The 13,694-nt window shown below is 44.0% G+C and overlaps 1 protein-coding gene across 1 annotated transcript in view; it reads right to left on the bottom strand.

Moving 5' to 3' along the window:
- LOC126312183 (phospholipase B1, membrane-associated-like) overlaps positions 1-13,694 on the bottom strand; it is a 147,996-nt gene that overhangs the window by 94,996 nt on the left and 39,306 nt on the right. Inside the window, exon 2 of the mRNA XM_049992239.1 lies at positions 11,564-11,771. Within this exon, the coding sequence (XP_049848196.1) occupies positions 11,564-11,767 (204 nt within the window). The 5' untranslated portion in view covers positions 11,768-11,771. The remainder of the gene's footprint in view (positions 1-11,563; positions 11,772-13,694) is intronic.

The raw sequence follows: 13,694 nt of genomic DNA, 5'->3' as shown, positions 1-13,694 counted from the left end.
GTGAAGCAGCCAAAATAGATATTCCACGAACGTCGTCATAGCCACTTCAGCGTCCAGCTGCTTTTGTTAAGTCTCCCTTTATTCAGATGTAAGCACTTGTGAAGCCTTGAGAGTGAGTAAGAGCAATTGCTGCGCTCTCCTCGACACCTTGGCGCACGTAGTGACAAATCAACATAAACTTTGCTCTGTAGCGCTGAGTGAACTGCTGATGGAGGCCTTCTCTACACCTACAACAGTTCTTGTTAGAGTTGCGCTCTGCCAAAACTTCGGTTTGGTAGTTTTGCTGCAATACATAATTGACGTAGTAAATGGTGCGACTACGGTAAGTATTGGTAGTACCGGTAGGAAAAGAAACAAAACTGTAAAAGAGGAAAAAAGGAAGCAGACGACTTCCCTTTGTTTTCGTTTGTTTATTTGCGTTGGACGTAATTAGAGCCACACAGCAAACAGAGTTAGTTCACTGTTTATTTTATAACCATAGAAAATATAAATTGCATTTTAATATGTAATAAAAATAGCTGATCGCGCTTTTATGTACCAAAGCCAGTACTTCTGATGCAAGCGCAGTTTACATGCACAAACATAAAAAATTATAGTATTATCAAATGGTTCAAATGGTTCTGAGCACTATGGGACTTAACAACTGAGGTCATCAGTCCCGTAGAACTTAGAACCTAGCGTTTGAAAGCGTCCATCACTACATTTTCCGGATTTGTTGGTGTATCAAAGCAAACTTTCCAGCGTGTCTACAGAGGAGGATGTACCGTTCGCAGTCGTGTAACACGGCGTAGGAAACAGCAGGCCTAAAAAGATCCTAAGCCACCCGCAGTGGAGATAAATGTCACGGTTTCTACCCTGACAGGACTTTATCCGATCAGTGAAGCAGGTCGATCTCAACCACTCTCCGAGGGAACATTGCGAATGGAACTGCATTCATCAGGAGCACGATAAAATATTGTTCGGATTGTTCTATGCAGAATCAGATTGGTATCGATAGCTGCATGTGGTTGTTCTATACGTCAGTCAGTATCAAAGCCTTGATTGTTGAAAAGTTATCAGTCACAAATGCTAGGTCAAACTTCCTATTATTTTGAGCCTATTGCATTCGGTATAGTCTGTACCTTCACAGTTTGTGCCTTCATAGTATCGTACAGGCACGTTTAATATTCACGAATTTTCAAAGCAATATTGTATTCATTTCACAGTACCCAGACTACAAATCTTAAACATTACTCGGAAATCACAATTAGAATCTTATATTCTACGTTCAGAGTATTATGCTGAAAAATTACATAATAAGAGTGTTACAATGTAATGTTACATAACTAGAAGTTTAAGCATAAATTTCGAGGTTTCAACTGTACCTCATCCAGTTCTATTAGTTAAGTCATTAGGTATTATTCCCATATATTCATGTACTCACTATTATTCCGACATGTTCATGTACTCACCTGTAATCTTGGTTAAGAAATGCAGGTCAGTATGAAACCAAAGAAAAGTAGTATTTCTCAAAGGCCCATGTGCAAATGTATTCTTCTTTACATTTCCAGTTGACGATTCATCAGTCACAATTCAGTCCATTGAACACTCATCCCATGTAGAAATGGCCATAAAACACTTGAAGTGATTCACTGGGTTTCACTTTATGTTCGGCCGTAGCTTGTACAGCATGCACTATATCAGTTTTCTTCGAATCTCCCTTGCCATCGTCACGGATAACCGAAAAAAAAAATGCGTATGGGTCCGTAGTAAAGTTATACACATGTTCAACCACATACTGTTTACACTTAACGATGCAGAGAGTACTTTCCCTTGACGACAAATCCGTTCTATGTCTGAAATCGCTTTATAGGTTGTCATGGATTTACACGATTCAATAAACGTATGTATAACTGAGTGTAAGTGAACTCTCTTTACAGAATTTGAGGATTCCTTCCTTAAATCAAAACAACATAAAATATGACATGGGCTGTAAAAAGAATTCCTTAAGAACTATGAACAATTTTTCATCTTCGATGCTGTCAAAAACACCTACTACAAGTTCTATGCTTTCCATATTTCGGGAGGAGGATTGTAGATCAAAACATGGAAAAGTATCCGGTAAACATTGTAAGTAGGCTGTTTAGGTTTTTATGTTGGTAAGGCCACGTAGCGCTGTGTATGAAAATCACTGACTGTGCTGTGTGCAGTCTGTGGCTGGTTGGCACTGTTGAAATATTCGATATTGTAGTGTTGAGCAGTTGGATGTGAACAGCGCGTAGCGTTGCGCAGTTGGAGGTGTGCCGCCAGCAGTTGGTGGATGTGGGGAGAGAGATGACAGAGTTTTGAGACCGGACGTCATGAACTGATATATGTATTATGACTTTTGAAGACTATTAAGAGAAATACATTGTTTGTTCTCTATCAAAATCTTTCATTTGCTAACTATGCCTATCAGTAGTTAGTGACTTCAGAAGTTAGAATCTTTAATTTAGCTGGCAGTATTGCCGCTCGCTGTATTGCAGTATTTCGAGTAACGAAGATTTTTGTGAGGTAAGTGATTCATGAAAGCTATAGGTTATTGTTAGTCAGGGCCATTCTTTTGTGGGGCCTATTGAAAGTCAGACTGCGTTCCGCTAAAAATATTGTGTGTCAGTTTAGTGATGATCAGACTAAGTAAAGAGAGAAATGTCTGAGTGCGTTCAGTTTTGCTCAGCTGTTTGAAAATCAAATAACGTAGAGGTTTATCAGCAGTCATTTACAAATTTTTCAAGGGGTAAGATTCAACATGTGCTCTAAAATCCGTACTCTAAGAGACATTAGTTCTTTCTCATCTTCCCTACTGTAAAACACATCTCTTCTATTGAACAAGTGCTCCTACCTGTTAACGTATGCACTTTAGAGCCCGTGTTTGCCGGACGTGTTTTTTATTGTTTTGGTCCGTATTATCTCCTTCCAAAGTGTGGAAAGCAAAGAGCTTGTAGTGGACGAGATGTGTTTTGCAGTATCTAAGATGAACAAGTGCTCACAGCTTTTTAGGTATGCATTTTAGAGCGCATGTTTACCAGACACTTTTTCTTTTTTCGTGTAAGACAACAGTTTTCGAAGTCTATAAAGGGTATTTAGATAAACACAAACACATTGCAACAATAATTCTCTAATATATGTGCAAAGCTGTGAATACGAGGCTTATAACTACTCATTTACAGAAGTGAATCGTAGTAAAATTCAAATATTTTCCACCATCACGAAAGTACGTTTGAACACGTCGTACAGTGACGTATTGCAGTTATTCATAAATTCTAGGCTATTTGCGAAGTGTTCATTAGAAATCTGTCAGTTGTTCCAAAGTAGTCTGGTGAATGATGTACCGGCTTCTCCTATCTGTAAATAACGTGAGGTACATCATCCGGAACAGGATTCCTGTATACACTACCTGTAAAACGACTTTGTAAGAGATGTATCTACATTATCAGCAGTACCATCCCGCAAATTAATCCTAATCATCGTTGGTTCAATCATTTGTAATGTGCATGGAGGAAACAAACAACGAATCAGCAGCTTTCTGGCGGCACCACAGGTAGAGATTTACGTGTTGTGGGTAGTGGCTAGCCGGCCGGAGTGGCCGTGAGGTTCTAGGCGCTGCAGTCTGGAGCCGAGCGATCGCTACGGTCGCAGGTTCGAATCCTGCCTCGGGCATGGATGTGTGTATGTGATACCCTTAGGTTAGTTAGGTTTAATTAGTTCTAAGTTCTAGGTGACTGATGACCTCGGAAGTTAAGTCGCATACTGCTCCGAGCCATCTGAACCATTTTTGGTAGTGGCTACGCACGAAAGCCCGTACAAATAGAACCTGATATGGATATCCAGGCTACCCTTTTAATATCGTCCATGCGGTACTTTGGCTGACAGACGTGTTGTACCGCTACGGAGCGAGGTGGCGTTCTGTAAGACACTGGACTCGCTCCCAGGAGGACGGGGGATCAAGCCCCCTACCGACTGCTCAGATTAAAGTTTCCCTCGTTATCCTTAACACTTAAGGTAAAACCCAGGATGGTTCCTTTGAAAAGAATGCACTAGGATTTTCTCTCCCAACCACTTGTGCTCGTCTTGAATGAACTCGTCGACGATGGGTACTTAAACCCCAGTCCTACATTTATGGCAACAAACTACTGAATTCGCTTCTCAACGACAGTGGAATAGCCGATTTTTGGACTACCTGGAACCACGATTTATCGTTTTACACAAGCCTTCCATCGCAAGTTACCTGAAATCACTGAATTCGCGGTAGTTTGGTTGCTGTCAGCCTGGAAAAGATTTTCGATACATCTATGGTGCCCTGCGTCCATTGCTATCAGCACGACCCTACACGTAAGTAACATCTGCATGATCGGGAAACTCTAACCTCACTACACTCACACGTATCTGAACTGTGATGCTACACTGGCTGAGTTCAATCAAGTTCATTCAGCATATTGTGGGCGGCTGTCAAAATAATGTTGTCAAAACATATTTGCATAAGACTGTTCGTCATTTGATTACAAACCAAATAGGAACAATGGATTATTTAAACAAAACTGAAAGAGTACACTCCTAAGAACACACCAGGAAACCCACTAGCCGCGATTTTTTAAGAAATCTATGTATAAAACAGCTTCCAGTTTCTGGTGACTTCACAGATGAATTAATACGTTAAATATTTGACATTAAGCATGTAAGCGAGAAACAGATTAGAAAATGTTTAATATTTTGTTTGAAGTTCGTTGTAAGTCGCTTCCCATGATCACTCCTGGATGAATATATGCTCGGGAACTGGCGCTCCATCTAAGAAAAGCTAGTTTAATCACGCATGTCCTAAACCATATGTCGTACAATGATGCAATTTGCACGTGGGTTCAGTGGTACATGTGGAGACTGTCTGCAAGGAGTGTTGCAATTGGAGTTAGCAGTAAATTATAACGCGATGCCTGATGCTGAAGATTTACTGTAGGAACATCTAAAATGCAGGAGGTAATAATTTTTTTCTTTGATCATTTGGAGAAGGAGATGGTTCGGGTTGGGGAGAAGATTGGTCAGCGACTGAAAGTTTCGTAAAGTTTTGACAGTATGTGTAAAGTTTGACTGAAGTCGTTAAGTGCTTTCATCCTCTAGTACTGGATGAATATAGAGTGGGTAATTTACGCGCCGAGACTTTGGCTGCCTCAAAACATGTACACGATTTCTGACTGTAATACTCGACCTCTTGCGTTATTGCGATAATTTACGATCATCCTTCTTAATGAGTAGATTATGACAACATTTTAAAATTTTAATTCCGGCCATTCACTATACACTGAATAACAAACGTAATGGGACCGCGATATGCACATATACAGATGGCGATAGTATCGCCTACAGGAGGTAAGAAAGGGCGTGCATAGGCAGAGTTGTAATTTGTACTCTGGTGATTCATGTGAAAAAGTTTCCCACGTGTTCATGGCAGCACGACGGGAATTAATAGACTGTGAATGCGGAATGGTAGTGGAGTTAGACGCAAGAGACATTCCATTTATGAAATCGTTAGGGAATTGAATATTTCGAGATCCACAATGTCAAGAGTGTGCCGGGAATACCAAATTTCAGTCATTACGTCACACCACGGACAACACAGTGGCCGACGGCTCTCATTTAGCGACCGAGAGAGGCGACCTTGAAGTCGAGTTGTCAGCGTTAATAGGTAAGAAAACTGCGTGAACCGCAGAAATCAATGTGGGACGTGCGACGAACGTATCCATTAGGACACGGCGGCGAAATTTGGCGTTAATGGGCTGTGGCAGCAGACGACCGAAGCGAGTGCCTTTGCTAACAGCACGACATCGCCTGCAGCGCCTCTACTGAGCACGTGGCCATACCGGTTGGACCCTACAAGAGTGAAAAACCGTGGTCTAGTCAGATGAGTCCCGATTTTAGCTGGTAATAGCTGATGGTATTCTAGTGTGACACAGACATCACGAAGACATGGATGCAAGTGGTGAAATAGGCACTGTGCAAGCTGATGATGCGTCCGTAATGGTGTGCGCTGTGTTTATATGGAACGGACTGTGTCTTCTAGTCCAACTGAACCGATCATTTACTGAAAGGGGTGTGATCGGCTACTTGTCCGCAAACAACGATGTAATTTATACAGATGACAATGAGCCATGTCACTGGGCCACAGTTGTTCACGATTTGTTTGAAGAACATTCTGGACAGTTCGACTGAATGATTCGGTCACCCAGGTCGCCCGAGATGAGCTCCAACGAACACGAATGGTACATGAAACTTCCTGGCAAATTAAAACTGTGTGCTGGACCGAGAATCGAACTCGGGATCTTCGCCTTTCGCGGGCAAGTGCTCTACCATCTGAGCTACCCAAGCACGACTCACGCCCGTCCTCACAGCTTCACTTCTGCCAGTACCTCGTCTCCTACCTTCCAAACTTTACATAAGCTCTCCTGCAGGAGATTCCACGGCCAGTTTCGAAGCTTAAAGCTTCATCTTCAGGTGCCACCAAATAATTATGAAAACATAAATGTGCGGCGGTCGGGGTAGTCACTCATTGGGTATGACACCCAAGTTAAACAAACACGTGGGAGCAGCGTAGTACCAGCAACCACAGCGCCCGCCTGACACGGAAGTGACTTCCGCGTCCTACTGCCCAGGCGAGAACTGTAGTTGCTGGTACTATGCTCCTCTGCGGTTTTTATTTTTTTGGGCGTGTCTGTGGTCTGCCATATATGACTGGCCCGATCGCCTCACATTTATGTTGTCATAATTATTTGGTTGCACCTGAAGATTGACACTGTCGTAGCCGACTTATCGGTTGTCAACGACGCTGAGAATCTTTGGAGCGACTAACTGTGGTCAGAGGGCATCTGCGCATTATGAAAATGCCTTCTTAAGCCGTGGTAGAGGGCGAAGCTGGGCTCGGGTTAAATCAGAAGCCCGCGGAGAGAGACGACGTGACAGATATTGCCGTCGTAGTGGAGGAAGTGCACCGTAGTGCACAACAACCAACGCCAGGTCGAAGGAAGGCGTGGGTTTGGCAGTCGTGGCCATGTCAACCTGAGCACCGTGATCGTAACGGCTTTCCGCTGGTCCATAACGGGTGAGCATCAGCTAGGTTTTCTAGTTCCTGTGAAGACAGTGTTGCTACGCCCTGTTCAGTTGCACTCACTAATTCAAGTACCGTCTTGAGAACTATGTTTCGATAACTTCCAGCGAAAGCTGCTCGGTCGACCTCAATGCTATGGAAGTTTAAATTTGCCTAAGCAATGTAGGAATTCAGCTCGCATTTAAAGTGAAGCGACTTAATGACTGATTTTCCAGTTTCACGACTGTGCGGCCAGGCATTGCGCAGTCAGTTAGCACGGCATTTAACTGTGTATGTAATTGTGCATCACTGCTTTCCAAATTGATACCACTGGATTAATTCATAGTTAGAAAATAAATAAATAAAATAAAAAAGTCTGGATTATACGATCGCCTTACCAATGGTGCATAATTTATGGTGGTTTCCTCTGTTAGAGAAGTTAACCTGCGTGTGTCTGTATTGTAAGGGGCCCTGGCACAGAGCGTGGCTCGCACTGTATTTCCCTGTGCATGTGACTTCAGTCTGGTAGGCCGCCACCAGGAGTAAGGGTTCTTAAAGTAACGTGGTAATTGAAAATATTGTATTTGAGCGAAGGTGTTTAGGTCTGGACAGATCATGGAAGTTGCGACGTTGCACTTTGGGCAGCGACCCGGGTAAACTGTTCATTGTTTCGAACTGAGTCAGTTTACCAATTATTGAAATTGAAGTTTTGTAAAACTTTTCTGACCAAGTAAATTGCAGCTAAAATTCTTTTTCTCTGTAATTGTCAATGGTGCGATCAGGTTTTAAGTAGCTTATTCAATGGTCTACAATAATTAGTATTATTTTTTCCTGTTTACGTTCTTTTGTTCTTTCGTCTTAATATATTTGTTGCCTATAAACGTTAAGAAGTCCATTTGTTCTATCTAAACTAAAAGTTTTATTGGTATCAGCTGCTCAAAGATTTGAGGAATTTTACTAGTTTATTAAGTCAAGCTTTATAACTGCTGTTGCTGCAGCTGTTGGAAAGATTTGGTCACATTAGCTCTAGGTTTGTGTTGCTCAAGAACCAATGAAGGCAAGTATTCATAATGATTTTCACTCTGCAGCGGAGTGTGCGCTGATATGAAACTGCCTGGCAGATTAAAACTGAGTGCCGGACCGAGACTCGAACTCGGGACCTTTGCCTTTCGTGGGAAAGTGCTCTACCATCTTTTTTTTCATTTTGTTCGTTGTTGATCGTTGTGTTGGGTCGTTGCGGACGTCACATGACATCCCTTCAAGTTCGTTTGTTGGTCCTTGCACTCGGTTTCTTTATTACAGAGGCCAACTGGCTCTCTGACCGAACATGCTGAGCTACAGTGCCGGCTACCATCTGAGTTACGCAACCACGACTCTCGCCCCGTCCTCACAGCTCTACTTCCGCCAAGAAACGAGGTACTCCAGAAATCATAAATCACATCTGTTTCATTCGATGACTTTCCGTCTGTTTCTACGAACTGTGACCTCTCCGACAAGCAAATCACGAATCCAGTCACTTAACAGAAGTAAGCAAGCAATTTCACTGCAAAGTCGCTTGTGTGGTACAGTGTCTAAAGCCTCCTGAAAATCTAGAAATACGCAAACAATTTGAAATCCCTTTCAGTAACACTCAACAATTTGTGTGATTAAAGAGCTAGTTGTGTTTCACAAGAACGTTGTTTTCTAAATCCGTGTTGACAGTGTGTCAAAAATGGCTCTGAGATCTATGCGACTTAACATCTGAGATCATCAGACCCCTAGAACTTTGATCTACTTAAACGTAACCAACCTAAGAATAGGACACACATCCATGCGCGAGGCAGGATTCGAACTTGCGACCGTAGCGGTCACGCAGTTCCGGACTGAAGCGCCTAGAACCGCTCGGCCACCGCGGCCGGCGACTGCGTGTCAATAGACCATTTACTTCGAGGTACTTCATAATGATCGAACACAATGTACGTTCCAAAATGCTGCTGCATATCAACGTTAATGATATCGGCCTGTAATTTAGTGGATTACTCCTATATCTGTCTTGAATATTGGTGTTACCTGTGTAACTTTCTAGTCTTTGGGTACGAATCTTTCGTCGAGCGAACACTTGCATACGATTGTTAAGAATGGAGCTATTGTATCAGCATACTCTGAAAGGAGCCTGACTTGTACACCGTCTGGACCAGAAGACTTGCTTTTGTTAAGTGATTTAAGACGCTTCACTACTCCGAGGATATCTACTTCTACGTAAGTCATATTGGCAGCTGTTCTTGATTCCAGTTCTGGAATATTTACTGCGTCTCCTTCGGTAAGCGAATTTCGGAAGGCTGTGTTTAGTAACTCTGCTTCGGCACGCTGAGTTTCACGGGTGGGCGAGCAGGATCCTATTGGAACAACACATCTACATCTTCATACATACTCCGCTATCCACGATATGGTGCGTGACGGAGGGTACCTCGTACCACAACTAGCATCTTCTCTCCCTGTTCCACCCAAACAGAACGAGGGAAAAATGACTGCCTATATGCCTCTGTACGAGCCCTAATCTCTTATCTTATCTTTGTGGCCTTTCCGCGAAATATAAGTTGGTGGCAGTAAAATTGTACTGCAGTCAGCCTCAAATACTAGTTCTTTAAATTTACTCAGTAGCGATTCACGAAAAGAACGCCTCGTTTCTTCCAGAGACTCCCACCCGAATTCCTGAAGCATTTCCGTAATACTCGCATGATGATCAATCCTACCAGTAACAAATCTACCAGCCCGCCTCTGAATTGCTTCTATGTCCTCACTCAATCCCAAACGCTGGAGCAGTACTCAAGAATAGGTCGTATTGGTGTTTTATAAGCGGTCTCCTTTACAGATGAACCACATCTTCTCAAAACTCTACCAATGAACCGAAGACGACTTTCTTCACCTTCTTGGCAGCCATGTCCCTATGGGGCTCCTTAAGGCGCTTAAAATTGGAGCTCCCATCTACCAAAAATCCCACGCTTTTTGACTGCCTGGATCTCGCAGGCTGAGAGATTTCCTCTGAAACAGAACAGGCGACTGCATCTGGCTGAGCGACAGTGTCGGCTACAGACAGAACCTGGAACCTCATTATCAGATAACCCGAGAAGCCTTACACGCAGCTCCCTAGGCAGCCTTTCACCGCCTGCCACGCGCTGAGGCGACCTCCCATTCGACCATGGGTGAGGAGTCAAGCTCAGTGCGAGCAGTAACTAGGCTGGCCACCGGTGAGGACCGATCGGACGTGCTAGAAGTCTACATCTACATCTACATTTATACTCCGCAAACCACCCAACGGTGTGTGGCGGAGTGCACTTTACGTGCCACTGTCATTGCCTCCCTTTCATGTTCCACTCGCTTATGGGTCGCAGGAAGAACGACTCCCGGAAAGTCTCAATGCGCTCTCGAATCTCCCTAATTTTACATTCATGATCTCCTCGGGAGGTATAAGTAGTGGGAAGCAATATATTCGATACCTCATCCAGAAACACACCCTCTCGAAACCTTGACAGCAAGCTACACCGCGATGCAGAGAGCCTCTCTCTCAGAGTCTGCCACTTGAGTTTGCTAAACATCTCCGTAACGCTATCACGCTTACCAAATAACCCTGTGACGAAAAGCGGCGCTCTTCTTTGGATCTTCTCTACCTCCTCTGTCAACCCGACCTGGTACGGATCCTACACTGATGAGCAATACTCAAGTATAGGTAGAACGAGTGTTTTAGAAGCCACCTCCTTTGTTGATGGACTACATTTCCTAAGGACTCTCACAATGAATCTCAACCTGGCACCTGCCTTACCAACAATTAATTTTATATGATCATTCCACTTCAAATCGTTCCGTACGCGTACTCCCAGATATTTTACCAGTGTTTTTTCCGCTATCATATAATCATACAATAAAGGATCCTTCTTTCTATATATTCGCAATACATTACATTTGTCTATGTTAAGTGTCAGTTGCCACTCCCTGCACCAAGTGCCTATCCGCTGCAGATCTTCCTGCATTTCGCTGCAATTTTCTAATGCTGCAACTTCTCTGTACACTACAGCATCATCCGCGAAAAGCCGCATGGAACTTCCGACACTATGTACTAGGTCATCTATATATACTGTGAAAAGCAATGGTCCCATAACTTTCCCCTGTTGTACGCCAGAGGTTACTTTAACGTCTGTAGACGTCTCTCCATTGAGAACAACATGCTCTGTTCTGTTTGCTAGAAACTCTTCAATCCAGCCACACAGCCGGTCTGATATTCCGTATGCTCTTACCTTGTTTATCAGGCGACAGTGCGGAACTGTATCCGCTGAATCCCCACTGTCGCCCCACAACAGTGGTGCCCATCCACTGCAGCTTCCAGCTGTGTAACCGAAGCCATCACAGCCTGGACCTATGTTTTGTAAGGACCACAAAGCATCCTCCTTTGGTTGGCATGGCACTGCTGGCACAAACAGGAACCGCAGGACTACTCACGTTGAGCTTCTGCGCGTCGCGCAGTCTGTCGAGCCGGTTGCGTGGTGCCACCGCCTTGGCGACCGCCTCCCGCAGCGCCTCGTAGTAGCCGAGCAGCGCTCTGGGAGAAGACGGCCGCCGCAGCAGCCGCTGCTGCCGGCTCTGCGCGTGCGCAGCCACGGCCCAACAGCACAGCACCAGCGCAGCACCCTCCGCCACACGCATCCTCCTGTAACCGCAACGCCACTGTCACCTACCTCCTGCCAGCAACTCGATTATACAGGGTGTTACAGAAAGGTACGGCCAAACTTTGAGGAAACATTCCTCACACACAAAGAAACAAAACATGTTATGTGGACATGTGTCCGGAAACGCTTACTTTCCATGTTAGAGCTCATTTTATTACTTCTCTTCAAATCACATTAATCATGGAATGGAAACACACAGCAACAGAACGTAACAGCGTGACTTCAAACACTTTGTTACAGGAAATGTTCAAAATGTCCTCCGTTAGTGAGGATACATGCATCCACCCTCCTTCGCATGGAATCCCTGATGCGCTGATGCAGCCCTAGAGAATGGCGTATTGTATCACAGCTGTCCACAATACGAGCACGAAGAGTCTCTACATTTGGTACCGGGGTTGCGTAGACAAGAGCTTTCAAATGCCCCCATAAATGAAAGTCAAGAGGGTTAAGGTCAGGAGAGCGTGGAGGCCATTGAATTGGTCCGCCTCTACCAATCCATCGGTCACCGAATCTGTTGTAGAGAAGCGTACGAACACTTCGACTGAAATGTGCAGGAGCTCCATCGTGCATATATCACATGTTGTGTCGTAAAGGCACATGTTCTAGCAGCACAGGTAGAGAATCCCGTATGAAATCATGGAAACGTGCTCCATTGAGCGTAGAACATGGGGCCCAATCAAGACATCACCAACAATGCCTGCCCAAACGTTCAAAGAAAATCTGTGTTGATGACGTGATTGCACAATTTCGTGCGGATTCTCGTCCGCCCACACATGTTGATTGTGAAAATTTACAATTTGATCACGTTGGAATGAAGCCTCATCCGTAAAGAGAACATTTGCACTCAAATGAGGATTGACACATTGTTGGATGAACCATTGGCAGAAGTGTACCCGTGGAGGCCAGTCAGCTGCTGATGGTGCCTGCACACGCTGTATGTACATGGTAAGGAAACAACTGGTTCTCCCGTAGCACTCTCCATACAGTGACGTTACCTTGTGCAGCAGCAACTTCTCTGACGCTGACATTAGGGTCAACCGCATGTAGATTTGCATCGTCCATTGCAGGTGTCCTCGTCGTTCTAGGTCTTCCCCAGTCGCGAGTCATAGGCAGGAATGTTCCGTGCTCCCTAAGACGTCGATCAATTGCTTCGAACGTTTTCCTGCCGGGACAACCCCGTTCTGGAAATCTGTCTCGATACAAACGTACCTCGCAACGGCTATTGCCCCGTGCTAATCCATACATCAAATGGGCATCTGCCAACTCCGCATTTGTAAACATTGCACTGACTGCAAAACCACGTTCGTGATGAACACTAACCTGTTGCTGCTACATACTGATGTGCTTGATGCTAGTACTGTAGAGCACTGAGTCGCATGTCATCACAAGCACCGAAGTCAACATTACCTTCCTTCAATTGGGCCAACTAGCGATAAATCGAGGACGTACAGTACATACTGACGAAACTAAAATGAGCTCTAACATGGAAATTAACCGTTTCCGGACACATGTCCACATAACATCTTTTCTTTATTTGTGTGTGAGGAATGTTTCCTGAAAGTTTGTCCGTACCTTTTTGTAACACCCTGTATAAGATATAAAAGGGCAGTGCATTGGCGCAGCTGTCATTTGTACTCGGGTGATTGCGGCCGCACGACGGGAATTAAGCGGACCACACCCTGTCTATATAACCCATGTTAATTTAGGCAAGTATTTAACCCATTTCTGAAAAAAACTATTTTATGCAGGACCTTATTTGTACTGCATGTTACATGATGCTAATAGAGTCAACTCTACTAAAATCTACTTTATTCACTTTGCAGTTTTTAAGAAATACTTTTTCAAATTTATTAACAAAAAATATTTAGTTTTTCTGCAGAAAGAACTAGAAATCTACTCTGTAG

This window comes from Schistocerca gregaria, chromosome 1 (genome assembly GCF_023897955.1).
Source record: "Schistocerca gregaria isolate iqSchGreg1 chromosome 1, iqSchGreg1.2, whole genome shotgun sequence".
Lineage (NCBI taxonomy): Eukaryota > Metazoa > Arthropoda > Insecta > Orthoptera > Acrididae > Schistocerca > Schistocerca gregaria.
Note: the sequence above shows the minus strand (reverse complement) of the source record. Positions and strands in the feature narration are given on the sequence as shown.